This window comes from Panthera pardus, unplaced genomic scaffold, assembly GCF_024362965.1.
Source record: "Panthera pardus isolate Hobbes unplaced genomic scaffold, ASM2436296v1 HiC_scaffold_24, whole genome shotgun sequence".
NCBI lineage: Eukaryota > Metazoa > Chordata > Mammalia > Carnivora > Felidae > Panthera > Panthera pardus.
Window position 1 is genome coordinate 60,908,885 of NW_026526810.1, and position 26,808 is coordinate 60,935,692.

Here is a 26,808-nt window from a genome sequence, read left to right on the forward strand (position 1 = left end):
CTGGGGAAGCCAGTGTTAACTTAAAACTGAGCTGTTTCACAAAACTTCTGCTCACAGAGTCACTTCTGTGCCTACCCTCTTTAGCAATCTGTTTCTTAAATTAATCCCCATTTCACTTCTTCTGAGACAGCTGAGAATCTTTTGCACACCAGAACAAAGAAGAAGAAAGAGAGGTCTCTGTAGAGCACTTTGCAACAAAGGAGCTAAGGGCCTCCATTTCCCCCTAGGAGACAGAGGTACTTTTCCATTTTTTTGTTTGTTTCTTTCTTTCTTTCTTTGTGAAATGGATTCATCTCCTCTTCCAAACTACTTAAAACGAGCTGACTTTATACACCATCTGACCTATTTAATAATGTTTTTTTTTGCTGTTTGCAATGGCTTTACATATAATCCAACACACAGCCTCAGTTATTTTAAAAAGCACATTATCACTTATTGGAAAGAAGAATATTTGATCCACAAATTCATTAAATTGGCGAGTAATGAGCACTGAATAAACACCAAGTTTTATTTAAATTTGGCTATTGTTCTCTAAGGTACGGGTCAACCCAGCCATCAGTAAACTAGAATCAGTGCCTGATTCAATATTTAGTTATTTGATTAAAACTCTACCACTTCCTGTTATAGGCACCGCAAGCAAGGACCAAACATAAGGAAATGACAATTACATAGTGGGAGGAAGTAAATCCCTCAGTCTTTCTGGGCTCCACAAAGTAGGATCAAGTCAGCACTTTCCAAGCCCTCCTTGGGGATAGAAAATGGATGACTCAACACACCCTGTATCCTACTAGGGTCACTTCCCTAAGTGCCTTGATCTGCATGACATCGTATTGCAGGGATGTCCTGAGATGGACGGATACAAATACATGAATGGGAGTAAGCCAAACAAGAGTCTTGAGTGTGCCTAGGAAAAAATATGTTTTTAAAGACCTCTTATGAACAGTAAAAGTCCAAATACTCTATCTTGTTTCTTGTTTTACAAATACAACCAATATTTTCTCCAAGTATAACATTTTTCCCAATCAAACACACTTGTGGCATTTCTTAAAAATGGGAATTCAATTATATTAAAAATGGAGTTCAAGTCTTCCCTCCCCAGGATAAACGCAGTGCCCATTGTCAGGTGCCAGCTGTAGATGCTGTCTAGGTAAATAAGGCAACAAAAAGGGGAATATTTACTTCAGTACACGAGAAAACTAAGTATCAGTCTCACATAACCAGTTCAGTAGAATCAAAGAGATATACCTGTAGGTTTTCAATTTCTTCTTTGTGTTCCCTCTTCAAGTGTAAAATAGCAGCTTGGTATTCTGTAAGATCACAAAAGAAGCCAATTACAAAGAAGCACACAATTATGCACAAAATTCAAGTGAGCATCTCCAAGACTCCAGAGTCCCTCCTGCAAGTAAACTGAGTAAATAAATGCCACAGTTTGACATTAACCTGATGAGAGATGTTGAAAATTGGGGCAAGATAAGACAAGTAGCTCAGGAGAGAAAGGAAATTTCCTTCCATGTGGCAAACCTTGAATTACGAGAAGCCCCAAATGAAGCAGAAAGGATAGGGTTAAAAAAAAAAAAAAAAAAAAAAAAAAAAAAAAAAAAGCATGAAGCATGTTCCAGATAAAGACTGGATTAGGTGCTTGTCTTTAAGGAGGAGTTGGAAGTTAAGGCAGTACATAGAACAAATACAGACGTGTTAAGAGCAGACACACAGGAAATAAAACTTTCTATGTGAGATCAGAGAACTCTATTTTTAACTGTTTAAAAAAAAATCTCCATTTCAATGCTAGGCTAAGCAAGCACCCAGGGCTGATTTTAATCTTTAGATCACTTTGGAAAGTCATGACCATTTGTCATTTGGATGAGAAAATCTAGGGTGAGTTGAGGTTGAAAGGAAGACAAAAATAAATTTCTGGTCCAATTTTAGCCTGAGTCTAATAATGTTTATTCCAACAAGAAATCCCAAGTGTACACAGAACTCCAGCCAACGACTAAAACTACCATCCCGTTGGCTAAACATGAAGCAGCTCGGACAGCTTTATTTCCAGGAGAATGACTACGAATGTGGGGTCACAGAGTTATACAGACTGTAGAGGACCACAAAGCAAATGCTATGAGGAAATATTTTCATGGGATAAGTTGTTTTCTTAACAATGTCTTTGGAGTTGTGAGTGTAAGTACTAAAGAAGCAGTCAGAAGTCATTAAAAATATATGGAAAAAAAAAGCAGTGGACTTTTCTTTTCTTCAAGTGGATTTCAGAAATCAGGCATGAAAACTTAGGTGTGAATTCAAAAATGGATGAGAGAAATCTCTGGTAAAGCCACAACAGGAGAGGAGTGTTGCTGTTACTATAAATGGCCACCCCAATGCTCTTATGGGATATGTGTTACACTGAGCTGTGACTCCATCAGCAAGTTCTGGGAATTTTACATCAAAGCCATCCCTTGAATCAAACCACTTTGCACCATCCCCACACTCACCAGCTACCAGTATCCACCACAATCTTTCCCCTGGACCTCTGCAATACCCTGAAAAAGGTTGCCTGCTCTCACTACCACCACCTTACCCCATTCTCCTCACAGCAGCCTGAATGATCTAGTAAAGGCATGAACCAGACCATGTCTCATCGCAGGCTTTCCAATGGGCTTAGAGTGAAATTCCAACTCCTTACTGTAGCCCATAATGCCCTTCATGACCTGGCTTCTATATACCTCCCCCTGTCTTTGCCAGGCACCCTGGCTTTCTTGCTATTCCTTGAACTTGTCCAGTTTTCTTCTACCTCAAAATCTTTACTAATATTGGAGACAATATAATAACCATATAAACCATATGGAACCAATATAAAAACCATATTAATGGATTCCATTTATTGAGCGCTCACTACGTATCAGGCATTATCTAAGAACTTCATACATATTGACTCATTTTTTCTCCCCCCAATAACCTTATGATGTAGGTATGTTATCCCCATAAATGATGAAGAAATTGATGCACAGAGAAGTTAAGCAGCTTTCTTGTTCAAGAAAGATGAGTAAGTTGCAGAGCTAAAAAACATACATAATTCAAGGATGAATGGATAAACAAATTATGGTTTATCTATAGAGTAGAATACTACTCAGCAGTAATAAGGAATTACTATTGATATATACATCAACATAAATCGATCTCAAAGACATTGTACAGAGTGACAAAGCCCCAGAAGGCTTATTATTGTTTAATTCCATTTATATGACATTCTGGAAAAGACAAAGCTATAGGGATAAAAACAGATCACAGCAGCAGTGGCCACAGGGTAGAGATGGGGAAGGGGGGTGGTATTTGACTACAAAGGGGCAGCACACAAAGGAATTCAGGGGGTGATTTAACTTTTCTCTATCCTGACTATCATGGTGGTTACATGAATCTGTGCCTAAGTTAAAACTCATGGAACTATGCACCAAAAAGAAAAAGTTAATTCTATGTTAATTAAAAAAAATCTGTATCAAATATTTTACTTTTAAATGTTTTCCCTAGGAGATTCAGCATAACACAAGAACACCTATTACTACTATTGTTTTTTTTTTTTTAAGTTTATTTGTTTATTTATTTTTGAGAGCAAGAGAGAGACAGAGGGAGACAGAGAATCTCATGCAGGTTCTGTGCTGCCAGGTTTGAATTCATGAACTGTGAGATCATGACCTGAGCTAAAATCAAGAATTGGATGCTTAACTGAGCCACCCAGGTGCCTCTGTTACTATTATTTCTATTCGTTATTTTCCTAAGGGTATTAGCAGATTCAGGACAAGAAAAAAGAAAATATGCATACACACACGCATGCGCATGCACACACGTTTATATATAAAAAGGAAAAAATAAAACTATTATTTACTATGATCATGTATTTAGAAAAATCTGAATGGTTGCCTGCAGATAACATATTGGAATTAATACAGGAGTTTAGTAAAGTTGCTGGATATAAAATCAGCATACAAAAATCCTGATACCATCAACAGTTTCAAAAAGAAAACATTCACAGTACCCCTAAAAATACCAAGTACTTAGAAAAACCTAATATGTAAGGCCTCATGAGAAAATAGAAACACCATGTTGAAATGTATTACCAAGAAATACAGAGTGAGCAAGCCATGTTTTTGATAAGACTCAATATTGTAAAGATGTTGATTCAGTACAATCCTGTTAAACATTTCTAGGGGTTTTGGGTTTTTAACTTAAGGAGTTAATTCTAAAATTTATATTGAAACACAGATGTGCAAAAAGGCAGTAAGAGCCAAGAAACTTGAAAATATAAAGACAGCTTGCCTTACAATCTAATAGGAAATATTTTAAATTATCACAACATAATTAAAGTAGAATAAAGGGCCCAAAAAGACACCATGAATTCATGGTCACTTGATAGGACAGAAATATCATGGAAGATCTTTGTTTACACTAAGAGTTTTTTGTTTTTTGTTTTGTTTTTTTAATAATTATTGGTTGGGAAACATGGATAGACATATGGAAAACTAAAAACTGGATCCCAACTTTATACTAGGTAATGACCTATTTTAAGCTGATTAAAAGCTAAATTGTAAAAAGAAAAATTACAAATGTTTAATGAGACAATATAGCATAATAGTTTTATAATTAGTTAGGAAAAATGTTAAGATTCAAAAAGCATTAAATATAAAGGAAAGAAAACTGATAAGATGGACTACATTAAAATTAAGAACTTCTTTTCATCAAAATACAGCAAAAAGGGAGGGAAAAGACACTTGAAACAAGTAATCAAAGATATAGTGTGTGGGGAGCGTGGGGGTGTGTGGGTGCGTGTATCCTACACAACTATAGAAAATGAAAACTGGACAAAAAATGTCAATAGGCACTCTATAAAGACAACACACAAGTAACTATATATTATAAAGTGCTCATTTTCATTAGTAGTCAGGAATAGTCAAAGTCTGACAAAACTGAGTGTTGGTGGAGGTGTGGAACAACGGAATGTTCACACAATTTGAAGGAGTGCACACTGGTATGATCATTACAAAAAATAGTTGGCATTTTCTAATAAAATTGAAGCTACTCATACCTTCCTACCCAACAATCCTTATCCTGGCTACGCATAAATGAAAAAAACTATAAAAGGAAAACAAATAATAGTAACACAAGTCAGGATAATGGTGGGATCCTGGAAAAGAGGAACTGAGTGGGGGTATGAATGAGCAAGGTGGCATCACATGAGTGTTCAATGGAAAATTATTCTTTAACCTCTATGTTTTTTGTATCATTTTTTTATGTACACCTAACATTACAATGTAAGAAAAAAAGAGTAATAATAATAATAATAATAATAATAATAACAATAAAATCAATCCCAAGCCTCTACAAAGCACGCAAAGGAATTTTAGCTAAACCAACCTTCTTGCAAAACCAATGCCCCTTGGAAATAACATCTACATTCTAAATAGAAACTACACAGAATATATTTTGAAATGATTCATTTTGTGTAAATTGTACCTGTAAGGGTGTGACAGATATAGTTGTGACTAATTTACAGATGGGTGAAGGAGACCATTGCAAAGCTAACAGCCAGTAAACCATGATTCATCTCTTCTTTAAATATTTTTGCCAATGGTCCCAGTGTTACAAATGGCAAAGAACACCTCCCCATCACTGACAAGGATGCTAAAATAGGATCTCTGGGCGAGATATAGAAGGAAGAAGATAACGTCTTCACTGGTGGAAGGCTTGAGTCAAGAGTTCACAAGAGAATGCTAAGAGAATATAAAGGTTACAGAACAATGAGTCTAAGCTAGGTTGGTGGTTTTCAAATATGTCTTGTTAGTGGCAGACCCCTCCCTCCACATTTTTTGAGTTTACAAATACAAGAGTAGAGCTCCCGTCTCTTGCAGGTAAGGATGGTGGGGCAGAGGTCTCAAATCAAGACTTAAGGATGTTTTTGTTAAAAAGAGAATTTCACCTTTATTCTATAGCTCTGGTAATAGTGTGTGAAAAGGAGAAATTAAGATTTTGACTATCAGGGCTTGAAAAAAGCAGACCACTTTGAAGCTACATTAGCCCCAAAGGAAATTAACAAAAATTCAATTAATCTAGCCTAAAAAAAGAAGCTTTTGAGTAATACATGTAATGCATTCTTTTATTTTTATTTTTATTTTTTTTAATGTTTATTTATTTTTGAGACAGAGAGAGACAGAGCATGAATGGGGGAGGGGCAGAGAGAGAGGGAGACACAGAATCGGAAGCAGGCTCCAGGCTCTGAGCCATCAGCCCAGAGCCTGACGCGGGGCTCGAACTCACGAACCGTGAGATCGCGACCTGAGCTGAAGTCGGACGCTCAACCGACTGGGCCACCCAGGCGCCCCTGCATTCTTTTAAAAAAAAATTATTTATTTTAAGAAAATAATACATTATATGAAAAGACAGAAATAGGCAAAAGGATCCTGACTGGCAGGACTCAACATTTGGGGAAAAATATATAAGAATTTCCCTCCATAGGGGAGCCTGGGTGGCTTAGTTGGTTTAGCTCAGGTCATGATATCACAGTTCGTGATTTTGAGCCCCACATTGGGCTCTGTGCTGACAGCTCAGAGCCTGGAAACTGCTTTGGATTCTGTGTCTCCCCCTCTCTTTGCCCCTCCCCTGCTTATATGCTTGCCCTCTCTCTCTCTCTCTCTCTTGCTTGCTCTCACTCTCTCTCTCTCAAAAATAAAATAAACATTAAAAAATTTCCCTCCATAAAAATAAATACTTTCTAGTCTAGATCCATACTTAATTAGTATGGATCCCTTTTGTAGCACAAACCTTTTTTTTTTTTTTTTTTTTATCAGCTCACAACAAAACAGCCTTTCTGCCAGGTATCATTAGAATGCTGCGCCTTCCATTTGACCAGTAACAGAACTAAAGATGATCTCGCTAACAGGGGAGGCATTAGTGAACAGCGCTACAGTTCATACTGATGAGTTTCTTTCTCTTAATTATATACGGATACAGTTAACAGAATGCTATTTCTTAGGAAGTGTTCTAAGCACTCTACACAGATTAATGTATTTCACCTTCATATCACACTTACAAGGCAGATTCTGCCATATCAAGACCCGTTTTGCAGAAACTGAGGTACAAAGGTTGACCTTTTCCCAAAATGCACGCTTGTTAAGTGCCAACAAGTTCATTCAGTCCCAAAGAGCCTGTGACATTTACCCTGCACAGTTTGTTGTTTATTTGCTGCTGTTGTTTTAATGGTTGGGTAAGCTTCAAGAGTAACCAAAACTCAAAGTTCCTAGGTAATTAAATTAAAGGTTGCTGGCTTCATCTGATCAGAAGAATCACTAGTAAACTCGATAAATCTTTAAAAGGGGCCTGAGATATTATTAATCCCAGGCAGGTTTGAAAAGCTGGGGTTAACATGAACAGTGTGAGTTACAATGGCTAGTCCCATCAAGTGATGTGATTATGATTCATCTATTTTCTCTATGGGGACTTCCAGAACTGCAGCTGTCAGTTTATGATTATATCTGGTTTTCATTTATATTCTGTCATGCGTATCCAAGGCCCTTCCTACCTACCCACACACACACACACACACACACACACACGCACGCACACTGGAAGAACTGGGTTATGGACAGAGTTGGGGAATTAGAGAATTCCTGATCTCCCTCATGGGTGAGAACCATGACTCTCTTCCTGTTCACGGATTCTAATTTACACTGCCTTTGCCTTTCAGTGGCTTTACCCACTGCGTCACATTGCTACATGCAAGTTTAAGCACACACCTTCAATCTTAAAGGCAAAGGATTCTTCCTAAGAATTATACTTGGAGAATATTTAGTCAGTGTTTTCAAAGCTTTACATGCATACCAGTGAGGTCATTTCTTTTGGTAATAGACAGCTAGACTTTAACAGTTGAATATTTTAACATATGTTAGAAAAAAAATCAATGTAGCACATAAAACCCATGATTTCATGAATATTTTCGATATAAGATTAGGTTGATCAAAATTTAGTCCCTGGAACTAAACATCACCTGGAATTTCTTAGAAAGGTTAATTCTCAGGACCAACCCAGACTCAGTAAGAAATGCAGAGGATGTTTTAATAAGGCTCCTAAGTGATTGGGATGCATTCTAAAGTTTGAGAGCTACTGCTTTTGAAGTTAAAGTTACTTTTACTCACGCTAAAAGCCCCACACAACACAAAAAAGTTTAAATTTTTAAAATAGTAAGAATGGTATAAATGTACGCTCCAAATCATGGAGCTGGTACATCAAGGATGTCATTTGGGAAAACATAGTAATTACTGACAGATGAATACACATTCAAAGTTATCCACAAACAAATGGGGAAACTCTGCCCAACCATCTCTAACTGGTGCTGGTCATAGATGGCAAAAGCACAGACCATTTACATGAATATTTAAGAATAAAATCAAATTTGAGCTCTCATATTTAATGTGCTTATGAGGGCAAAGTGTACTGCCTCGTCTTGGTACACAGTAGGTCCTCTAGATTTGTTTCCTCTCCAGGTACCTATAAACCATTTAGTAATTATGCAGTTGGGGAAAGGGATAGCTGCCTTGGTATCCATAAAAAACAACAGAGGAAGATTCAAAGTCAGTTAAGCCCAGAGCAAAAGTTGGGTATAATCAAAGTCAACAGCTGCCAGCAGATACATCACCTGAAATGTCAACACAACACTTCTTTATCAGTGGGCTTTGAACAATCACAGCGTAAGTATATAATAAGGAGCCCAACTATATTTTTTGATGTTGGACTGCTGATACTAACTCTCCCTATTCCCCTCTTCCCCACATCTGGACAGTCTAAATACAAACTCTTTGACACTAAGTAAATTAGAACCACACAAACCACTGCCCACAAGTGGGGATCCTCAGCCCAACCCTATCCCCTTAAACAGTGTGAAACCCCAAGCCAGTCTCCTTCTTTTCCTCTCTCAAGGCATTTTCCAGCCAACTTCAGAGGCCTGCCTTGCTCTCCCCCAGAAGTCTCATTATTTTAGTCAATAAAGTTTTTCATGCCCTCTTTTGTGCATGGTGTATGTATGTGTAGAATCATCCGTCTTGAATGGATCTGAATCAAATTTTGGATAGACATCCATCCTACCTCTTCAAAAAGGATGGGGCCATGTAGAAATTATCCCAATAGTCAATGAATCTAGCTATTATATTGTTCTATATATGTATAAAAAGGAGAGGACTAGTTTCCATTATCAGAAAAATACATGATTGGACAATAGCTGGGAGAAATCTCATGAGTTTGGGAATTGTAACTTTCAATAGCTCTCCTTGGTTAAGAGCATTTAGGATTTTCTCCCGCAAATACATAAAAACGGCAGTATGAAAAGATGGGAAAAATAACCCAACTCTCCAAGCCCACCAGCTTCTCACTAAGCCTGGTAGCTTAGTTCGTGCGCTTCAGTATCTCCACAAGCCAGGCACTGAACTAGGCAGTGGGTACAAGAAAATGAACAGTGCACATCCAGGTGCACCTCTCTGAAATGTCTTAGAAGCTTGCTTTCCACTTACACTTAAGTATTAACACAGTGAGCTTTTGTTCTTTTAAAGGATTGATTTCATTCATTTATTTTACATGTAGGCGTCAAAGGTTGGGACACCGCTCAGCAAATATTCATCCACTTGCACCTCCATTTTCTGCTCAGGCTCAGTTGAACCACAGATGATCTTTACATCCATGCGAATACATTACTAAAGTTGTTACTAAAAACTACTAGAGTTTAGCATGATTTGTTATACAGCATTATGGCAGTAATAGCTGATAAATATGCTAATTTTCCAGCCAAATTTACTATGTGGAGACTCATACTGTTGTAGAGACTGGGGCGGAGTCTCACTAACCAATTGAGACAGAAAGGGGATTAGGGAAGAGGAAAATGAGGTAGGGAGCAATCAAGGTATGTATATTCTTTAATACTCCACAATTGAGCTGTTATGCCCTGAGGTGATGGTATAAAATAGGTACAAAGGTCAGCAAATTCACGGCTACTCTGTGAACTGAATTTACCCAGATGCCCAAGGTAACAGCTCACCATGGGGACAATATCTACTAAATCAAATTCTGGCTCCAAGTGCTTGGATAACTTGCCTTTTCACTTGATCTTCTGTTACCTTTATTTTCCATTCTGCTAAAGGGGAGATGCTAAGCAGTTTAGAACTCCAGGAACATAAGTTCCCTAAGACTTGTATTTCCCTTTGTATCTATGTTCTGTTGAAAGCCAAGAAACAAATCTACAGAAGCACATACTTGTCAGAATAAAATTTAGGCCACAGCTGAAAGTACCTGATGACTGCCAGTAGGTGGCAGTCACCATACTTCATATTTAAACTTGACACTTGGCTACCAGGGGCATAGTAACATCTGAAAGGTTCCATAGAGGTGGGCAGGTAGGGAGGGAGGAGGGTGGACCAGAGATGTGAAATAAATGCTTTTCTTTACTACGAAAGATGGGCTCGTGTGACATACCTACATGAGAAAAATTGGAACAAATAAGGGTTATTTCCAACTACGTTTCCAAAAAGCTAAGTGACCCAACAGACTTCCAGTTGTTACAGGGTTCATATATTTTAATCCCTCGGAAACCTGCATAACAATGACATCTTTAATATAAAACAAGAGTTAGAAGTCACAGGCGAGAACCAAAACAGAGTAACATCTTGGAGAAACAGAAGTGGAGCAGAACAGCCAAGTGGTGCTTTGGGCCTGAAGCTCTGGGCCTGCTGTGCCCCAGTTCCAGAGGCAGGCAGGATGGCCTGGAGTTAGGTTTCTGCAGAGGAATGGGGGATGGAAGGAAAGCAGAGCCAGCCAGCCTTGCAGCTTAGAAAAAGGGGAGAGAGGTTCCCAGATGGTAGGTAAAGAGAAGACAGAAGGAGTTGCTATCATCTGCTGTCTGCGGGTCTGAACTAGAGAATAGCGACAGGGATTAAGAGCAGACGCAAACCCTGCTGACCCCTGTCCCCAGCAAACAGATCTGCAACAGGCATCCATCTCCTCTCATCCACTTTAGACTGGGAACCCCAAAACACCACCGTAAGACCAGCTTCTGGTCTGGAGGCCTTGCAAAGACCAGGTGAGACAAATGCAAAATAGACAAGTGTAAAGGGGGAGAGAGGACTTTTCTTTCTTCTTTTTTTCCTTTTAAAGCAACCTATAGACCAGGAGCCTTCAAAACAAGGCTCTGGTACATGTGAAGAAAGCTAAATGTCAACACGAGCAACAAAATCAAGTATGGAAACATGAAATCACACAACACAAATTTTAAGTATTAAACATGTTCAAAATATTTTTGCCATGTTTAGAATCCTCACCAAGATAAACAACCATTGTAAACGATGATAGTACCAGCACACTATGAAAAATTATATAAGAAGTAATAGGTAACTAAAGAATTTATAAGTATTTACATATATATGTGTGCATATATGTGTGCATGTGTATTTTAAGTGTGTATATTATAAGTATTTACATATGTGTGTGTGGTATACTCATTGAAATTATATGTTTAAGAACTGGATAAACTGGCACAAAGAAATAATTTGTGAATAAAAGATAACACTGAATAACTAAAACAGCAGCATAAAACAAGAAAAGGATAATAAAAAAGCCATAATTAAGGAACTTTGTACAAAAACAACAAAATAGACCATATAAATAGGACATAAAGTCTCTAAATAGAGCCACTTACATATGGAAAATGAATGTGTGATTGGAGGGTACAATGAAACTTATGGGGAAAGGATACATTATTTCTAAAACCAAATGTAGTAAGTATTCATACTTCAAACCATACACAAGAGTCAGTTTCAATGGATTAAAAATCTAAATGTGAAAAGCCTAAGAGAAAAGCATAAAGGAAAATTGGGGTTCAGAAAATTTTATTTTTTTTAATGTTTACTTATTTTTGAAAGAGAGACAAAGTGTGAGCAGGGCAGGAGCAGAGAAAGAGAGGGAAACAGAATCTGAAGCAGGCTCCAGGCTCTGAGCTGTCAGCATCGAGCCCGATGCAGGGCTTGAACCCACCAACCACAAGACCATGACCTGAGCTTAAGTCCATGCTAAACTGACCGAGCCACCCAGGCACCCCCAGAAAAATGTTTTAAAGAACAAAACATTTTTTAAAACTTCAGTTTCATCAAAATTACCAAAATGGTAGGGGCACCTAGGTAGCTCAGTCGGTTGGGCATCCGACTTCAGCTCAGGTCATGATCTCGCTGTTAGTTCAAGCCCTGCGTCGGGCTCTGTGCTGACAGCTCAGAGCCTGGAGCCTGCTTCAGATTCTGTGTCTCCCTCTCTCTCTGCTTCTCCCTACTCACACTCTCTGTCTCTCTCTCAAAAATAAAAAAACATTAAAAACATTTTGTTAGTTAACAAAAATGATGGATGTTGAAAGAAGTCACTAGAAAGTGATCAACTGTACACAGAGAAAAGACATGTGCAAATCATATGACTGACAAAAGACTAACATCCAAGTACCAGAAAGAAATAAGAAGAGAAGTCATAAAAAATAAGCAAATAGACAGTACATTCATGGAAGAGGAGCTCCAAATAACTAACAAACATATAAAAGGCCAAACTCACTTGTCTTCAAGACAGTACAAATTAAAACTACAGTGGGGTACTATGGCACACCCATCAGATTCAGAATCATTAAAAAAAAAAAGTCTGCTAATACTAACTGCTGGTAAGAAAGAAGAATGAGAATTCCACACACTGTTGATGAGAGTATTAATTGTTACAGTTGCTTTAAATAGATCATTTTGTCAATATTAAATTTAAAGGTATACATAAATAAAACCAAAAATTCTACCTAAGGTTTATCCCTAGTGAAACATTGACATATGAACACAAATGTTAAAAAGAACATATACAAAAACATTGTTTCTAACTATGAAAAATGGGAATAAATTTAAATTTAAAAAATGTTTTTCTTAACATTTATTTTTAAGAGAGAGAGAGAGAGAGAGAGAGAGAGAGAGAGCATGCGCACACAAGTGGGAGGGGCAGAGAAAGGGAGACACAGAATCTGAAGTAGGCTCCAGGCTCTAAGCTGTCAGCACAGAGCCTGATGTGGGGCTTGAACTCATGAACCATGAGATCATGACCTGAGCCAAAGTCAGATGCTCAACTGAAAGAGCCACGCAGGTGCCCCTAAACTTAAATTTCTATCAGCAGTGCAGACAAGCAAATACTGAATGCTATATTCAAAGTGATACTATGCCAACATCAAAGTGAAAGAATAAGGAGCTATACATACTGACACAGATTCATCTAACAAATAATTCTGAGAGAAAAAGTCACTGAAAAATACACACAGTAAGATGCCATTTATACTTAAAAAATTTTTTTTAATGTTTATTTTTGAGAGAGACAGAGACAGAGTACAAAAGGAGGAGGGGCAGAGAGAGAGGGAGACACAGAATTCGAAGCAGACTCCAGGCTCTGAGCTGTCAGCACAGAGCATGGTGTGGGGCTCGAACTCATGAACTGCGAGATCATGACCTGAGCCGAAGTCGGACGTTTAACCAACTGAGCCACCCAGGCGCCCCTGACTTTTAAAACACATAACCATTTTATATATTGTTTGGGATTTTATACCCAAGTATAAAGAAGTGCATGGGATTAATAAACAATTTCACCTAAGGGGGGTGGTAAAGAGCATACAGAAAGCTCCAAATGTACTTACAGAGTTTTATTTCTTAAGTTAGGTGGTGGGTATCATCATGAACTTAAATGAACTAACATGTTCCCTCCAAAATATTTAAAGCAAAGACTGACAAGTAAAATAAGAGATAAGTAATATCCCTCTATCATAAATTGATAAATCAAGCAGATAAAAACAGTAACTGATACAATTAACGACCTTGATTAATATATCCCAGAACCCAACAAATCAACAATATGCATCCTTTGCAGGCACGTATATTTTCAAAAACTGAGGATTCATATAGAAAATCTCTTTAAAAATTTCAAAGTAAGGCCATCATACAGACCATGTTCTCGTTCTATAATGCAATTAAAAACAAAAAGGATGGGGGCGCCTGGGTGGCTCAATGGGTTGAGCGTCTGACTTCAGCTCAGGTCATGATCTCGCAGTTTGTGAGTTTGAGCCCCATGTCAGGCTCTATGCTGACAGCTCAGAGCCTGGAGCCTGCTTGGGATTCTGTGTCTCCCTCTCTCTCTGCCCCTCCCCTGTTCATGCTCTGTCTCTGTCTCAAAAAACAAAACAAAACAAAACAACAACAAAAAACAAAAACAAAAAAGGATGCACCAAGAAAAAAAAAGAAAAAATTAGCAAAGCTAATTCAGTGATTTGTGAAAATAAACCATGCAACAATGCAGACTTTATTCAATGAACACAAGAATTATATGTCATCTGAAAATTTATCAATGACATCTACCTCAATATACCAAAGGAGAAAAACCGTATCTCAAAATCTCTACACGATATGGATGACACAGAAAAATACAATAATGAAGCTCAACACTCACTCTTGATTTTAGAAAGAAAAAATAACTGTCGATTTAGAATAGAAGGGAATCAAATTCATGTTATCTCTCAAGAACTCTCAGCAAACTTCAAATGTAATGGTGCAACTTCAGGAAGCAAGATTAAGAATGCCCACTGTCACCATTATTTTCGTACATTATGCTAGAGGTCTTGGACAAGGCAGGGAGATAGGAGATGTAAGAATTAGGAAAAAAGAAACAAAACTGGTATTATTTACAATAATATAATTGTCAAAATTTATACATTGATACTGTTTTTTTCAGTTTATTTATTTTGAGAGAGGGAGGGAGGGAATCGTAAGCAGGCTCCATGCTGTTCGCACAGAGCTGGACAACAGGGCTCGAACCCAGGAACTATGAGATCATGACCTGAATGGAAATTAAGAGTCACTTAACTGACTGATCCGCTCAGGCGCCCCTACACTGACAGCGTTTGTCCAGGTTTAGAAAACCCATGCTACACCTTGCCTAGGAACACACAGACATGCTGATTGTGAATGGCACCTACTGTAGTTCTGCAGTGTGGTGACTGCCACACAAATTCTGGGAAAGTGGCTATCTCTGGGGAGACAAACAGAGAAACTGGACTAAGGAGGATCATGAGAGGGGCCTCAACATTGTCTTTTCAAAGTCTGATTTTGGCAAAATGTTTAGATATAGATGGTAGACAAATACATACTTTTTGCTATTTTTCTGTTAGTTTCAAGTGATTCAGGATTTCTTGTATAAATGATCATAAACACCTCCAAAACTTCACAGATAGACTTTGTGCACATAAGATTAGGTTGAGCTTTATAGTCAGTGAGAAAAATTGCCCACCTCAAACAGAATGAATATACAAAGTACTAGCCAGAGGAAAAATACACACAGGCTCCTTGCCCCCACCCCACCCCCACCCCCAACCCCACCTCTCTTCACGTGGCACGTGTAAGCATTAGTTGTCTTGATGGAAAACTTTACCAGAAGTTCCAGGCTCTTTACCTTGTGCCTTGCCTCAACTGACAGAGCCCTTTATTTCAGGCCAACAAAACGAACCTCAGGAGACAGAGGTGAAGGTCAGTCTCTGGAGAGGCAGGTGAAAGCTAGCCAGCTTCAGCTTGATTGAGAGTGGAATTTTCTAGTAAACCAGGCCAGACAAGTACCCAGGAGGCCAGGCCTCCTGCCCAGGTTTCTAAGGGAGACGGGACACTTGCAAGTCCTAAATGGTGGAAAAGTACTCCAATGCAACATACTACACCTGCCACAGGGCTTTTACTGCCTGGAGGTTTAAGGTCTTCACTCACATTGCTCCTACCATTCAGAATTTAATCATTGATTTTTTTGTGGCTCTTTTCAAGCCTCCATCTCTCAGTCCTAATGCCAGGGGTGGGAAAACCTATGAGACAGAGGAAGACAGCAAATTAAGAGTCTGGGTTGGAAAGCTGAGCGGCAGCTTCTCTGAACGAGTGTGGTAAGAGGCAAGGTCACATCAAGGAGGCCCAGCCCAGAAAAACTGGGTAATGCTCTGGCCCTCCATCCAGCCCACACCTCCATACAGTTGCCCGATTTGGAAAATAAAAGCGCAGGCTACCTGGTTAACTGTGAACTTCAGATAAATGAGAGATAATCTTTTAGTCTGGCTCATGTAATATTTAACTCTTATTTATATGAAGTAATTATCCATTGTTTATCTGAAGTTCACATTTAACTGGGTATCCCATATTTTAATCTGGCAATCCTACTTTAGGATCTCGAAGCGTTTGTAGTGGGAACTGTATTCAAAGGGCCGGGAATTTATAGAAGTTGGGAGACCATGTATGTACACAGATGGAAACTGTCATGCCAGTCTTCTCACCAGCCGGAAACGCTGGTTCCAGACATCTCATATCTTTTGACATAATTTCTCACCAAAAGTTATGAGGAAGTCAATTACTGAGTTTTCAAAGTAAATAGAGCAAACACTAACATACTAAAATAGAGACAAGACACATACACACAAATACATCCATCACCCACTTTCCCTTCTTGTGGAGACTTCAGAATACCATTGACAGGAGCATATGAAGAGAAGCTTACAGGGATTCACAGGCAAAATACAGTCACTACTCATGGGTTATTACACACTTTGGAAAATTAGTCATGCACAGCTGACCACCGCTGATCTTGCTACATGGTTACTGAAGTAAAAACAGGCAAAGATAAACTGGAGATACAACCAGCTCATTTGGGAATGCCAAAATTGTCCATCAGCCAACCAGTTTAATTTCCCCATAAAGCCTTATTCAGTGGTTGTCAGCCTTGGCTATATAATAGAATCACCTCATATGTAGGCGGTTTAAAAACTACTTATGCACAGTTCCCAGCCCAGAGACAGTTTTAATTGGTATGAGATGCATGTTGGGCACTGGGATTAACAGCACTCCAAGCGATTCGGATATACAGCCAAGGTGGACAACCACGGCATTTGTGAGTTTATCCCCAAACAATGATGTCTGGCAAGGCTAGAAAGTGCCACATCGATCTCGACTGTAAAAAGCATCTTCTTCCATTGGCTGCTAACTCCAAGCTCTCCTCCAAGCTAATGAGGCCACAAAAGCTAATTCTGTACTGAGCCAAGAGCTACTACATAGGAACTAGGTTCTTCCTTGCTGTACTGCAGTTCCCCTGAAATTCTAGCATCCAGAAACAATGTGCGAATGTTGGGAACACATAGAAGGGATGGCAGATGGGAAAAAATAGACGTAAAAAAAGGCAAGATCTTTTACGCAATCCCCCTTAACTGGTAAATCCCAATGTAACCTGCCAGATTATCATTTAGAAATGCACCATCTGGGCAGCATAAGAAGGTATCAGCTCATTTCATAGCAATGCTTAACTCAGTCTGGCAGCAGAGTTCTCAGGGCTGCAAGGCCAACACGCCCCAACCCACTCTTCAGAGCAGCACCTGATTAGGAAACACATCTTTCTTCCCCGAAACCTGAGTCTGAGATTCAAGGCCAAGTCTCGATTGATTATTACAGGAAGCAGACACTCCTTGAGTTTTTCCTCTTCCTTACTGCTGGAATGATAGGTCAAACCACACGAAGAAATTTTCACAAATTCAAAAATAATAGAGAAAAAGCATAAATTGACCATCACAAAAGGGAACACACGGCTTCCTGGTTTTTATGACAAGTGAGAATGTTCATGTTTCACCTAAAGAAATAACACTGTCAGAAGTAATCTTTTTTTCTGCAAAGGAAAGCTAGTTTTAAGAGACAAACTTAAATCATAAAGTCACAGAATCTCCGAGGAAGAATCTCAGTCCTCCATCCCTCCAAGTACATGGCAAGAATCTAATATTCAAATAAAATGACTCATTTGCTATATAGCACGGAGCATTTCCATCAGCAGGTGAAAACACATTTAAGACTGGGGGGCAGGGTGGGGAGTCACATGGCTATTCAGCAGAAGACAGGTTTCCTGACTACCTCTATTATGTTTCTCTACCATACTTTGAAGGCTTTTTATGGCTTTGAAATGAGGTCAAACGTTCACAGCAAAGGGAGAGGGAAAGAACTAGAAGTTTTGGAGGAGGTGGCAAGTATTTGCTGCAGCACCTGCTGCGAACAGAAGGGCACAGACCAGGAACATAGATCAGAGCTAGGAGACAGCATGGAGGTCCTGTTTGCAATCAAAGACCACGGTCACAGTGGCAGAGCCTGGACAGTCAGTTGTATTATTTTCCCCAACAGCTTCTGGAGCCCAGATTGTGGTAGGAAGAAACAAATATTTGAATCTCTCCAGGGCTGGGGTTTTATAAGCTGGGTGCTACAAAAAGTGATAAAGAAATCAAGGACGTCACCAAGAATGTGACTGAAGAGACAGAATCTCAATGCCCTAAGAAGGAAGTAAAGACAGGAAAGGCTGATGGACACAAATAAAGATGTTTGGAGTCAAGCCCCTGGGGAAGAGAAGGCATCTGTGTTTTTGGAGAACTGAGGGGAAAACTGGAATGACAGAAGCGATGGACAGAAATGGAGAGGTTATCATTCAATTTCAAAATTAAAGCTCTCCTGGATAAAAATAAGGTCGAGGATATAGAGTATAGCTGACTGAAGTGGAAAAGAATACCACTGGAAGGGAGTGAAGCCAGGATTTGAAATGGATTATCCACGTGGAGATACAACCAGCTATGGTCCACATGGTTATCTACATGGTCATTAAAGGAAAGTAGAGGGTATGACCTGGGAGGTCAAGAGAGGAGTATAACAAGAAAAGGTAGCCTTAAAAGTCACATAATACATCCCTGAAGCCACAAAGGACCAAAAGATCACATGACTCCCTACGAATTGATATTCTGATTTATCTAGATTTTTGTTTTACTTCTAAGATCTCCCACAGTACAAGGATAAGGAGCTTGCAGTAAAAAATATCCTCATGGGTTTAGTGGGATCTTTAGGATCTGGTTGTGATTATAAAACCAAATAAATGATAACACTTATGTAGCATTTCCTATTACCAAGCCATGTTTAATGCTTTTCTAATACATATTTCCTCAAATACAAGACACCCATTGGGGCGCCTGGGTAGCTCAGTCGGTTAAGCGGCCGACTTCGGCTCAGGTCATGATCTCACGGTCTGTGAGTTCGAGCCCCGCATCGGGCTCTGTGCTGACAGCTCAGAGCCTGGAGCCTGTTTCAGATTCTGTGTCTCCCTCTCTCTGACCCTCCCCCGTTCATGCTCTGTCTCTCTCTGTATCAAAAATAAATAAACATTAAAAAAAAAAAGACACCCATTGGTTCTAAGATTCATTGGTATTTATGTACCAGTAAGAAAGAAGAAAATGCTACCAATAATTATAAAATGTCATCAATTGTAAAACACACCATAATTCCAGAACTGGAAAATGTGTATCACATGTTAAGTGAAATAGATTTGTAAGTCATTTAATCCTCATAAAAGTTTCATGTGGGAGGTACTGTTATTATTGTCCCCAAAGGTAAAGCAAGAAACAGATTAAGTACTCGCCCACTTTTGCATAGGTAATAAGGAATACAACCGGGATTTGCAACCAGAGAGCCTGCTTATAAATTCCACTCTTAATGCCACACTAGCTCAGTATTCATGGAAAAGGACAAAAAAACATCACGGTACACCAACCTAAGCTTTCTGCCATCACCACCAGAAGGAGCCAGCATTATGGAGTATCTGCCGCTATTGAGCCTGAGGACACGGACTTCCTCAGGATTCACATTCCACAAAGCAGATCTGACTCAGACACGGTCCTCTCCGGGAGACCCACACCAATTAGTGGTTTCCTGAAATCCATCGCTCATGGCACCAACTCATCAGCACCAACTCATCCCCACACATCCACAGGTTTTTTCCATGGGGCCATCACTGTATCCATTCATCATTAGCAACATTTACTCCTTCCCCCTTCCAATTGTCATCATGTGCTTCATTTCATGAAGGGGACTCCTGGAGCCACATTCACAGTTGCTCCTTATAGAGAAGCGACAGCTGCACAAGCATCCAGATTGCATCCAGCCATCCGGCCTCTGCCTGGTCCATCCCCTTTGGCTCTCACAGCCAGTAAGCTGGAAGTCAAGCTCACGAATCCATGCATTCCCTTTACAGCTCACTGCCCCAGTAACTGTGGGAACAGATGTCATAGAAACACAAAGTCAGAGTCACTGTTTCCGTGTCTTACAAACTTGTCAACAAGTGTTCAACCTTGCTGGCAATCCAAGAAATATTAACAAAGCTTAAGATACTATTTTTGTCCATTTGAAAAACACTTTTAAATCATGAAACGCTTTTAAATCATCAAAATGTTGTCTGAAAAGCAATAGGATCATAAAATATTGAACTCATCATTGCCAATAAAAAATTACTGCTGCTAGAACTTTGTTAGTATCCACATTTATTGACTACCCTCTATGAACCAGGCAATGTGGTAAATAAACATTTTATCTTTGTCTACTTGGAGGTAGAGAGTGCAGTAATTCATTTTGTAGCACACAGAGGGTCCCTGGTTAAGAAAGAGAAATGCGTAGTACCTTTTGGAAGGTCAGTTTGGCAATAGGTATCACGGTGACTGAGAGAACAGACTCTAGACCCAGAAGGCCTGGTTCAAATCCTAGTTCTACCACTCACAAGCAGTGGGACCTGGGTCAAGTTATTTCACGGTCTGTGTCTTTGTTTCCTCATTCACAAAAGGAGAGAATGAGGATTCCTGCTTGACAAGGTTGTCATGAAGATAACATTCATACAGTGCTTACAACAGTGCCTGGCACACAGGTATGGATCTTAAGCCGTTATTAAAATTATCATTTCGGGGCGCCTGGGTGGCTCAGTCGGTTAAGGGTCTGACTTCAGCTCAGGTCACGATCTCGCAGTCCGTGAGTTTGAGCCCTGCGTCGGGCTCTGGGCTGATGGCTCAGAGCCTGGAGCCTGCTTCAGATTCTGTGTTTCCCTCTCTCTCTGCCCCTCCCCCGTTCATGCTGTGTCTCTCTCTGTCTCAAAAATAAATAAATGTTAAAAAAAAATTTTTTTTAATTATCATTTCATCTTTACTCTTAACTGCTAACTTTGCTTCCTGCTTCACAAAGCTGAAGCCCCTACAAGAACTTCCACATCCTCCCACCAAGCACCATTGATACCCACATTCTCTGCCCTTGTATCTATTACTACAGAGGATTTTCCCCACTCTTACCAAAGCCAACCTCTCTGTTAGTACACAAGTTCTCTACCGTACTCACGTACTTAAAAAGAGCACTCCAGCATCTCTTCCTTCTTCCTACATCGAATTTCCCCCTTCCACTGGAACCCTCTCTTTGGCATAAAAAATGCTATTATTTTTCCCATCCTTTTCAGGACAAAATGAAGTACTTCTTTTAATTCCACATGCCTTACCCACTACTACCCCAACCTTGTCCTATTGCAATAAAACTCAAGGGGCATCTGGGTGGCTCAGTAGGTTAAACATCTGACTTCAGCTCAGGTCATGATCTCATGGTTCATGAGTTCGAGCCCCACGTCGGACTCTGTGCTGACAGCTCAGAACCTAGAGCCCGCTTCAGATTCTGTGTCTCCCTCTCTCTGTGCCCCTCCCCACTCACGTTCTGTGTCTCTCTCAAAAATAAATAAACATTAAAAAAAACCACAAAACCTCAAGGGGCACCTGGGTGGCTAGGTTGGTTAAACGACTGACTTCAGCTCAGGCCATATTCTTGTAGTTCATGGGTTCAAGCACTGCATAAGGCTCTGTGCTGACAGCTGAGATCCTGAAGCCTACTTTGGAGTCTGTGTCTCCCTCTCTCTCTGCCCCTCCCCTGCTCATGCTCTGTCTCTCAAAAAATAAAATAAAATAAATAAAATAAAATATATAAAATTAAATTAATAAAATAAAATATAAAAATAAAAACCCTCAAAACATTGTCTACATACTATCTCCAATTGTCATTTTCTTTTCAAGTCACTCCAAATTGAACTTTTTCTCCCCTTCCCCCAGTACTCTCCAATATTCTGTTTCTAAATTCAGTGACCAATTCTCAGTCCTTACTTTGCTTGCTCTACCATTTGGCACAGTCCTTCTCTGTTATGTCTTTTTTCACTTAGCATGCAGCACTCCATGATCTTTTGGTTTTCCTGCTACCTCACTGGACACTCCTTCTCGGTTTACTTTGCTGATTCCAATTCTTTGTACCAACATCTTCCTGCTGGAGTTCCCCAGGATCACTCTTGGTTCCCCTGTTCCATCTAGACTCAGCATCTCATTCAGCCTGGGTTTTAAACACCAACTTTTATATGTGCCAATGACTCCCAATGTATATCTACAGCTTAGAAACCTTTCTCCCCCCAGCTCCACACTCCTATCCAAATGCCTGCTAACACTTCGTTGTGCATGTCAAATTGACAGCGCAAGTTTAACATCAGAAAAAAATGCCTGATCTTACCTCTATCATCCAATCTTCTCCCTCAGTCCACGGCAATTTGACCCTTCCATTGCTCAAGTCAAAAACCCTAACATCATCCCTAACCATTCTTCATCATATCCAACCTATCGCTGAATCCTGATGGTTCTATTTCCAAGATAAATCTAGAATCCACCTTTTACTGTCTCCATTGCTACAACCGTAGTCCAAGCCACCATGTCCTGAGCAAGTACAATCTCCTATCTGAATCACCGTGATAACCCATTAACTGTGACCCTGGGTCTACCTGCCACCTCACCCCTGCCCTAGTCTGTAGTTGAACATAGCAGCTAAAGAGAGTTTTTGCAAACACAAGGTCAATCATGTCCTGCTCTGCTTAAAATTCTCTACCAGCTCCCATTGCATTCTCAGCACAGAGGCCAGTGTCAAACAGTGTCCTGCAGTGGCCAGTGATGTTGCACATCAGGCGTTCCTTAATCTTTGCTTTGTGTCATGGACCCCTTTGGCAGTGGGCAAAGTCCATGGACCCTTTCTCAGAACAATATTTTTAAATGTATAAAGTAAAATACAATAGATTACAAAGGAAACCAACTCCCTTGTCAAAATATTTTTTATTTTAATACAGTAACAAATGTACTCCTTTGTTAGTACATTAAATAACAAGAGCTGGTGGGAGGCCTAATTACTAACATAATTTTGATATGACGTGTTGATGAACAAAACCATATTTTAAGATACCCACAACAGCTATAATGTAATGCGATAATATGTGCCATTTCTATTGCTGACAAGGTCATAGATTCTAGTAAGTTAGAGCTTTTTTGCCTACGTTCATGATTGAAAGAAATGTTCAGTTTCCGTTAGATGTTGTTATTATAGATAAAAATGAATTTTTTTCTAATCCAAGTTAATAAACCCTTGAATTCTATCCCAGACCCCTTAGAGGTCCTTAGACCCCAGTCTAAGAACTTCTTCCGGCTGGTGGCTTAACTGTTCCAGTTACAGAGACCACACCGCACACATCCTGTACTCAGTCATCACACTGGCTGTTCTCCTGCACTGTCTTATCTCTTTCTCTTGCCTTACATCTTTGGTCAAATGTCACCTTCTCATTGAGTCCTACCCTAATCCCTCTATCTAAAACTGCAACCAACCTTCTACCACAGTCTCAATGCTTCCTGTCTGGCTTTTCTTTCCCATAGCATTTATTGCCATCTAATATATGATTTATTTGCCATAATTCTTTATTATCTGTTATAATTATAATAATTATATATTATATCACCCCTGCTCCCACCCCCCCCATCTCTATGCAAGCTCCTTGAAGGCACAAATGTTCTTCTGTTTTGATTCACTGATGTAATTCAAATGTCTAAAACATAGCCTGGCATGTAGAAGTGTTCAAGCACTACCACTGAACAGTTTTATTTGAAATACACACTCTCACTTGAGTGTCTATTATGTTAAACACTTCACACAAAATTTAAGAACACAATGTTAAGCGCCCAGGGTGGCTCCATCAGGTAGGCATCCAAGTCTTGATTTCAGCTACGTCATTATCTCATGGTTCATGGGATTGAGCCCCATGTCTGCTTGGGATTCTCTCTCTCCTTCTCTCTCTCTACCACTCCCCCACTCACACTCTCTCCCTCCCCCCCCCAAATAAATAAATAACCCTTAAAAAAATAACACAATGTTATGAGATTTTATCCACTCATTATCACTGTATAGCCCATATTTATTTCTTTCCATTCATTCCAAAGTGAATCCTCATTTCTTAGAAATGTCTCTTTATTTATCTTGAAAGGAAACAGCATGTTGTTAGCTGAAATGTCAGTTTAATAGCACAAAATACTGGTTCTGGAGCCAACTGCCGGGGCTCAAGAATTGGCACCTCTCTTTACTAGCTTTGTAAAGACCATGAAAAGTATTCAAGTTTTCTAAGCCACAGTAGTCTCATCATTAAATTAAAAATAATTATCTACTTCATTGCATTACAATAAGTATTAAAATTTAATTATTTAATTCACGTATAGCATTTAGTTCATTTCTATGTGTCTTGGCAGATGTAAAATATTCATTATTATCTGTAGAATACGGAATTCCCTCTTCTAATACAAGGGCAGAGTATCCATTTGTACCATTTATGAATGCCTAATATCCACTCTCTCAGAGAGGATAATTTAGAAAAGATTTCTAAATTGCCATGACAATAGAGGCATGCTTATATTTGATATTAGAACTTAGGAAACAAAGGAAAACTCACCCCTTTAAGATAACCACAGTTCACATTTTGCTGTATTTCCTTCTGTTCTTTGTCCTATGTATCTTATCAGGGTTATAACCATTCACACCTATTTTTTTTTAAATGACTTTGAACTTTGCAGTAACTGACTTATATCACTTCTGACACATAGTGAAATTAAGAAATAAAGTGAAGACAGAAACCGCACTCCTTTCTTGCTGATCTCTCAGGAATCAGTCTCAGAGTTCTGGAAGATCAGCTCATACCCCAGACACTGAAGCTGGACGGTTCTCCAGGGACAGCACAACAGGACAGAATCTCTTGGTTCCAGGTAGACACAGCCACGTTCCTGCTCTCCTGCAAACACCCCACAGCTCATCTGAGGGTGAGTGAGCTTCCTCTCAGAGTCTGTACAGACCAGCTGACTCTGCAGGTGCAGGGGGAGCTGGGGTGAGGAGCAAGTTTTCTGAGCAGGCTCATACGGGAGAGAACTGTCCTTTCTAACCTTAGGCTCCAGTCACAGCCACTGAAAACCAGGCAGTAAGCCACAGGGAAAGGAGCTTGGCCATGCCCTTGGAAAGACAAACACTACTGACACCTTTTGCAGAAATGAACCTGCCACTTTCACTTGGCACTCACAACTAAATAAGTGTCAGTTATTATCATGTCCATTATCATTCCTAGAGCAGCTCCCATCATCTACGATTGTAACCTGGTCACAGGTGAGTCTGACACAGTATTTTTCAAACTGTAAACTAGAAAGGTGCTTTTCAAATGCTTTTGCTCATGCAACCACTGAAATTTTCCCCCAGAAATAACATAGTCCTCACACATTTTGAAATTGCAATCTAAAATTTTTCATTGTAAGTTTAAACAGTTACACAGGACAGATTCTGGAGAGTTTGTCAATATCGAGATCTTAAAAATAAAACTGTTATACTTTTCAATGTAGCTAATGGAATCTAATAGCACCAAGACTTGCCACTCAGCATTATCTGTTTAAAAAGGCCACGAACAAACCCCGCCTTAACATTTGGAAATTTTACATGGTTCGTTTTCATCCTTCAAGACACTTCAATTTCTTCTACCTTTTTTTTTTTTTTTTTGGAATTTACCCAAAAGTAATATAGTTCTGTGCTTGAATGCCTATTATTACTCACTCTCTTAATTTCTATGAGATACAAATATAAAAATAATTTGACTTTTAAAAGTTTCCTGGGGGTGGGCACCTGGGTGGCTCAGTCGGTTAAGCATCCAACTAACTCAGTTTTGGCTCAGGTCCATGATCTCACGGTTCCTAAGTTCGAGCTGTATGTTGAGCTCTGCACTGACAGTACAGACAGAGTTTGCTTGGGATTCTCTCTCTCCCTCTGTCTCTGACCCTCCCCGGCTTGCACACTCTCTTTCTCTCAAAATAAATAAATAAACATTTAATTTTTTTTTTTTTAACATTTATTTATTTTTGGGACAGAGAGAGACAGAGCATGAACGGGGGAGGGGCAGAGAGAGAGGGAGACACAGAATCGGAAGCAGGCTCCAGGCTCTGAGCCATCAGCCCAGAGCCCGACGCGGGGCTCGAACTCACAAACTTTGAGATCGTGACCTGAGCTGAAGTCGGACGCTTAACCGACTGAGCCACCCAGGCACCCCAATAAACATTTAAAAAAATAAAAAAAAAAATAGAAGTTTCTAGGATCACAAGAATATCTGTTCTAGGTTTACTTCTGAACTGAATTATCAAAAATTTTTATTAATATCTCGTACATGAAAACACTTTAATGTGATTATTAAACATTAAAATTTAACTGGAAATGTATCTTTTACTGGAATGGCCAGAACAGATTTTGTTTTGTTTTGTTTTTTGGTGCTCTACTAAAGGTTTCCCAGATACCAGTATTTGGAATTATCCTTTGATACTCTGGAGGTTTTTATACATGAGAAAGGTATAGCAAGATTTAGTATAGGTGAGACTTCAGCTTTTCCTTATACATTAGATGAAAAATTCATTTAAATTAAGAACACTAAGGAAAGCTAAGAATTTGGAAATTTTCTCAAAATCACCTATCCCCCCACTATAACCCTTAGAAGATACTTCTGTGTCCTCCAGTTTCAAGAATGCTACTCTGAAAT

General features: G+C 39.4%; 1 protein-coding gene across 5 annotated transcripts in view; it reads right to left on the minus strand.

The window, feature by feature from the left end:
- Positions 1-26,808, minus strand: part of FMN1 (formin 1) — a 428,550-nt gene that overhangs the window by 243,294 nt on the left and 158,448 nt on the right. For all 5 annotated transcript variants that reach the window (XM_019435304.2, XM_019435301.2, XM_019435302.2 and 2 more), the window contains one exon: positions 1,246-1,307. In XM_019435304.2, coding sequence (XP_019290849.2) covers positions 1,246-1,307 — 62 coding nt within the window. The remainder of the gene's footprint in view (positions 1-1,245; positions 1,308-26,808) is intronic.